This window comes from Cebus imitator, unplaced genomic scaffold (assembly GCF_001604975.1).
Source record: "Cebus imitator isolate Cc_AM_T3 unplaced genomic scaffold, Cebus_imitator-1.0 Scaffold2, whole genome shotgun sequence".
Classification (NCBI taxonomy): domain Eukaryota; kingdom Metazoa; phylum Chordata; class Mammalia; order Primates; family Cebidae; genus Cebus; species Cebus imitator.
In genome coordinates this window covers 6,954,751-6,961,402 of record NW_016107317.1, presented here as the reverse complement: position 1 = coordinate 6,961,402, position 6,652 = coordinate 6,954,751, and the positions used below count along the sequence as shown (strand labels likewise).

Sequence of the window (6,652 nt, the reverse complement as noted above, 5' to 3'; positions counted from 1 at the left end):
GGAGTTTCGCTCTTGTTGCCCAGGCTGGAGTGCAATGGCACGATCTTGGCTCACCGCAACCTCCGCCTCCTGGGTTCAGGCAATTCTCCTGCCTCAACCTCCTAAGTAGCTGGGATTACAGGCACGCGCCACCATGCCCAGCTAATTTTTTGTATTTTTATTAGAGACGGGGTTTCACCATGTTGACCAGGATGGTCTCGATCTCTTGACGTCGTTATCCACCCGCCTTGGCCTCCCAAAGTGCTGGGATTACAGGCTTGAGCCACCGCGCCCGGCCATTAGTTTGCTTATTATTTTCTTCATGGGAATCAAATAATTTAAAATGCTACATATGCAAATAAAATTTCTGTCACTACAAAACAATTTTGAAGACTGGCTGTAGTTTCCCTGTGTTGCATAAATTCCTTGTTTAGAATTCTTGAACTTATTCATCTAAATACAACAGAGATGACCAAATGGAGATTTATGTTTATATGCATAAATCTATTGTACAGATAAAAATACAACTAAGTGGCCCTCTAGTATGGAAGAGGCTAACAAAGACAGAGCATCATGTAAATAATAAAAGACCCAGGGTAAATCTTTTTTTTTCTTTTTTTCATTAATAAGAGGTTCTTATGTTGCCCAGGCTGATCTCGAAACACAGCCTCCCTTCCTCAAGTGCCAGGACAACTGGCCTGAGCCACTGCAGCTCCTGGCCCAGGTTAAATCTAATTCTGATCTCAGCTCTGCTTCAATAAGCCAAATGACCTAGGTGTCACCTTAGCCCTCAAAGTATCAGCTCCTCAGTCAAGAAAATGTAAAAGCTGGGCAGAATGGCCCCTAGGCCTACTTCTAAGTATAAATCCCATGACTCTAAGAACTTAGAACATTTTTCTTAGAGCATGAAACAACTATAGGACAAAATGAAGTAACTGATTATTATGAAGCAAAAAATAATAAATATAATCACATTTAAGTATATGTTAAAAATAAGACTCAAATCATATTGTAAAAAGATTAGCAACATTATACTATCCATGTTTGCTTTTTAAATCCTCAGTATATTAGAAACTTGGAGAAATGTACACATATCCTGAACATATTTAAAGAATTAACTTACCACCTCCAGTGTGATTTTCTGATAATCATTTTATGAGCAATTTAGCAGAAACAACTACAAAAAAAACTAAACCTATTTAAAAGCCCACTGCTATTAAAAGCTCCTTGTTGCCAGAGTAATAACATGCCCCTTACAGGCACTTATATTGTTTTAATTTTTCAAATCTTGTATTAAACGAGATACATCTTAAAATAAAATTAGATTTGTAGTTGGGTTTTCATGGTTCTACTCATATTTTCAAAAACAAATTACTTTTCTCCCATCTGAAGAATTACTTCTGTGCTACGATGCCTGCGCTTATTCACTTTATAGTTTTAAAAATGTGTTTAAGAAAAAATTGTCTCAAACACAAATTATATGTAGGTGGAAAATCATTGCTATAGCAACAGTAGCTTCAGTCTATGAGAACTGAAAGGTAAAAACCTCCTAATTCCAATACTTAAAACCTAATGTTTGATTTTTGATGGTGGCTCCTAATTTTTTATCACTACTATCATGATCTAGGCCACTATTATTCCAATGAGACATGACCAAATTCAAATCCTCAAAGTATAAAAATACATGATATATTTCTAAATGGTAAGGTTAATTACAATAAATCAAACATGACGGCTTACGCTATCCCCTAGGCTGTATTCGTCCTCTGTGTCATGTTTCCTGGAGCCAAAGAAATTTGTGGGACAATGACAACTTCAAATGTGAGTGATTTGAGAATCTTTGAGGTCTTACTGCTAATAAAAAGCATTAGTACCATATCATTACTGCGTCTGGGTGTTGTGCCGGGGTGGGGGGGGGATAAAAAAAAGCACTGCTCCCAGCTAGCACTGGTTCTCTCCCCACCCTCAACTGTGTCTGGCTCCAAGAATGGGGCACATCTTTTTTGGAGAATCCCTTCTTTACTATTCTGATGGGCAGAGATTGAAAACTGGCAACACAAAGAAATTAGAACTGTATTTTTTCATAAACAGATGGCAAAATTTTATGTGTATGGTGTATGCATATAAGAAAGGGAAATCAGTAGCAATTTTCTTTAAAAAAAAAATCTTTCCCATTCTATTGCCCAGGTGCAAAACATAACCAAGACACAAAGGGAATGACCACCACCACTGCTTTAACACCCCAAAAGCACATGACACACTGAATATGGTAGACAGTAATAAATATATTGTTCATGAAATTCTGTGATATTTTCCTGGCTCTGCCATTTTCTAGCCATGTGACTGTAGCCAATTTGACTTATCTGTGCTTCAGGTGCATCGTCTGAAAATATGAATAATGATGGCGCTATCTTAAGGGTTACTGTAAAAGATCAAATGAGTTAGTATACATAAGGGAACTGTGTCTGGTAAATGATAAGCACTTAACCAAGCAAACAGTTGTCTCCATTGTTTTGTTTTGAACCATTCTAATAGGTATGCAATGTACATAACTGTGATTTTAATTTGCATTTCCCTAATGACTACTGATGTTAAGCAGATTTTCTAAGTATGTATTTGCAATCTGTATATCTTTACATCTTCTTGGTGAAGTGACTGCTCAAATCTTTTACACCCTGGGTTGTTTGTTTTCTTATTGCTGAGTTTTGAGAGTTCTTTATGTTGTTTGGATACAATTTCTTTGCCAGATATATGATCTGCAAATACAGTCATGAACCACATAATGACATTTTGGTCAACCACAGACAGCATAGATAACAGTAATTCCTTAAGATTATAATGGTGCAGAAAAATTCCTATCACCTAGTTAAGTTGTAGCCATCATAATATCATACCACAATACATCACTCAACTGTTTGCAGTGATGCTGATGCAAACCTCTTGTGCTGCCAATCATATAAAAGTATAACATGTATGATTACGTACAGAACATAATACTGGGTAATGACTGTTAATGGCTTATGTATTTACCAAACTATACTTTTTATTATTTCAGAGTGTACTACTTCTATTTTTACTTTTAAAAAGTTAACTGTAAACAGCCTCAGGCAGGTCATTCCAGAAAGCACTGTTATCACAAGAGATGACAGCTCCATGAGTGTTACCGCCCCTGAAGACCTTCCAGTAGGACAAGATGTGGAGGTGGAAGACAGTGATACTGGTGATCCTGACCCTGTGTACGCCTGGGCTAATGTGTGTGTTTGTGCCTTAGCTTTTAACAAAAAAAGTTTAAAAAGCTAAAAAAAAAAAGTTTAATATAAAAACCACATAGAATAAAGATATAAAGAAAGAAAATATTTTCATATAGTTGTGCAATGTGTTTGTGTTTTAAGCTGTTATTACAACAGTCAAGAGTTTTAAAAAACTGCAAGAGTTTTAAAACATTTTAAAGGGCCAGACATGGTGGCTCATGCCTGTAATCTCAGCACTCTGGGAGGCTAAGGTAGGCTGAGTATTTGAGGTCAGTAGTTCAAAGACTGGCCTGGCCAACTTGGCGGAATCCCCATCTCTGTGGAGGTAGTGCTACTGCACTTGAGCCTGGGCAACAGAGCGTAACTCTGTCTCACACACACAAAATGTTTTTTAATTAAAATTGTTTATCAATATAAATAAATTCGCATAAATTTTAGAATAGCTAAATCAAGCTTCCTTAAGCTTGGTAAATCTGTATTTACAGGTAGCTATTTTTTACAGGGTATCGCTACAACCCACAGCTGATATTGAGTGTCTCTTCATTTTTATATTAAAAGAAAAAGTAAAATCTTCCCAGAGGCAGTTGAAGAAACTGATTATCTTCATCTTCCTCAGTCTTCTCATCAAAGTCTTGTCACAGAATGTAAATGCTCACTGCCTCTCTCAATTGATTTCTTCTTAACTATCACAGTCGTTTCAGGAATAACTTGACATCACAATCCCCAAGCTATAAATAAACCAGTTTCTCTGTGGTATGCCCCTACTGTAGGTCAAGTCAAGGTCTCTGGGGTTTTTTTCTGAAGTAGGGGAAAGGAAAAGCAAGGAGAAATATCACTATCACAATTAATTACTATTCTCATTCTACATACCAAACTGCAGAAAAGTTTTCACTTGACTAAATATTTTATAAACTTCTTACAATTCTCTTATTAGTCAAACACCAAAAGACACAATGGTAACAGATTACAGCTATACACAAGAGTTTTACAACTGTGGTTTTATAAATGTAGGGGCTGTGACACAGTTATCCTCCCAAGTAATTCAACTACCCTACCCTCCCAGCCAGGCGGGCTGCTTACTACGAACCAAAGTATGTTAAGAAAAGACAGCAAGTTTCAAAAAAGTATGCGGTCTCCAGAAATGAAGAATAATAAGTTAGTTAATTATAAAATCATCTGACTAAGTGCAGTGGCTCATGAGGTCAGGAGATTGAGACCATCCTGGCCAACACGGTGAAACCCCGTCAAAAATTAGCTTAGTTTACAGAAGAAGAGGCAGAAACTCAGAGGTTATATGGATAGAATCAGGGCTGGAATTCGAAGCTAATTCTTGATGACTCCAATGCCCAGCTCTTTTCACTTTGCCATTACCTCCAGCACACTGACTCATTATTTCATCATTATTCATTTACCTTTTACTGTGTTTCTGACTATAACACATTCTTAGAAGGAATCTTACAATTCCATCCTATCCATTACTATTACGTTCATTTGAAGAGCCCTTTCTTATTGCTGTTATTATTTGTAGTAAAGCATTATGAAAATCAGAATGTGTACGTGTGTGTTGCAGGTGCATATATGGGAAGGGAGAATGCATGGGAAGTTGCAGAATTTTAAATGAATTTAATATTCAAACATAGGCAAAAATATTATTAATAGTATCAAATTTTGTTTCTTCTACTCACAAGTAACTGCTAGAGCACTTTTGTTTTTAAAATCACTGCAATAAACTGCCTTCAAATTGAGGTCTTGTGGTTTCTACAAATGTATAGGCCACAAATGATTTGTTTCATCTGTGGCATAAATAAGATACAATTCACTTTGGTTATACAAACTCTGAAGTTTTATTTTGTATTAAAATAGCCTACTTATATATAAAACATAATGTTTTCCCCACTGACTGAATCCAAAAACAGAATTTCAAAAAAAGTAAATCTCCAAAACTGTCAAGTCCACCAAAGAGAATACCTCAAAAGAAATACAGCAAAATGGCAGCCAGAAGGTGGTTCCCTCTGATAATCTAAGAATAGCTTAAATCCTAAAGCCAGTCTGAAGCTTATCTCTCCTTAAAACATATGGCTTTATGACTTGAAATCTATGTTCTGAAAGTAATCAAGAACTCCTTCTGGTAACAGGATGGAGATAAGAACAAATGGAAGCTCTCAACCAGTATGAAGTAGTTTTAGTCTCTCTACTAACTGATGCACATATCACACTTTTAGACTAGAACAGTAATACAGCCTGAGATTAAATATGGAATCATCAACTAACAGAAACTAAACTGATTCACATACTACCATAGGGTGCCTTATGGAAAGTTGAGGGGGCTACGAAAACCTCCAGCCAAAGAGTGAAATATCAAGTGGTGTGTCATTCTCCCCAGCAGCATTTGGCTTCCCTGGATAGGGAGTCTGATCCACAGTTGTGGGGGGGGCTTTCGGTGAGGGGGGTGGAGGGCATGTAGAAAAATGTAAAGGAATATGATGAAATCAAGATCCGCAGAGTCGAGAAGATCAAAGGGCCATGTAGGAGGCATGAAGTGGGGAGGCTTACCACCTCGAAATTCTCTTAACTCATCACATGACTCATAGCAGAGTCCCAACAAACTATGCCTATGCTATTAGGTTAAAGCATGAGAAAAACGGTCTAAAACTAGCAAATTAATATGATTTAATTTACTAAATATGCAGCTATCCTCCTATACATGAAGCAAATCAGATGATCTCTCTTGGGAATTGGGATATGACTGAAGAAATTGTCACAGCTGTCTTGTAACAAACGGCAGCACTCTAGAGAGTACAGAAGCTCTCCCGGCTCAAGGCCCCAGATCTTTGCGCTGCCCCAACATTTAGCTGAGCAGCAACTCCTTCAAGACCGCAAACTCTCCAAGAATCCTTCCAATAACTAATTTAATAAATAGCTTACTTTGATGAAGTTAGGGCTTAGTTTCTGTCTTTGTGACCAAAGGAACTTTAACAAATACACAATATAAGCCTGGGAGGATAGAAGGGTGGTTCCATGGGATCCTCAGGTACCAGTCCAGCACCCAAGTTTGTTTTGCTTTCTGTTGTTCACCAAACCTAAGCCTGGCTGCTGATCAAGGAAGGCACAGCAAGCAAGCAAAAGAGGTTTGCTCCTTCTTTCACAGTCCTTACAATTGCTACATACCTGCAGACTTGCTCAATGCATGTTACAGACACTAAGGGAGAAATGTGTGTTAATAAAACGTCTAGCCAGGATTAAGGACTTTGGTTATTTTTAACAGTTTAAAAGTCACACATGTTAAATAAATTAAAATGATATACAACACATCAGAAAAACACAGTACTTGAAGTCGCCATGATCTCAATTTCCATGGAAAGAATTTGTTTTAGCTTTGGCCAGCACCCACTCACACGGGCAGGTATACTCTTCTCCGTGTG

At 37.3% G+C, this 6,652-nt stretch overlaps 1 protein-coding gene across 14 annotated transcripts in view; it reads right to left on the bottom strand.

Moving 5' to 3' along the window:
* The window catches only part of PLEKHA5 (pleckstrin homology domain containing A5), a 240,820-nt gene that overhangs the window by 191,932 nt on the left and 42,236 nt on the right, over nt 1–6,652 (bottom strand). The window contains exon 4 of one of the 14 annotated variants that reach the window (XM_037738512.1): nt 3,451–4,028. The exons of the other annotated variants lie outside the window; for them this stretch is intronic. Coding sequence (XP_037594440.1) covers nt 4,007–4,028 — 22 coding nt within the window. The 3' untranslated portion in view covers nt 3,451–4,006. Of the gene's footprint in view, nt 1–3,450; nt 4,029–6,652 lie in introns of those variants that run through there. 14 annotated transcript variants of the gene reach the window in all.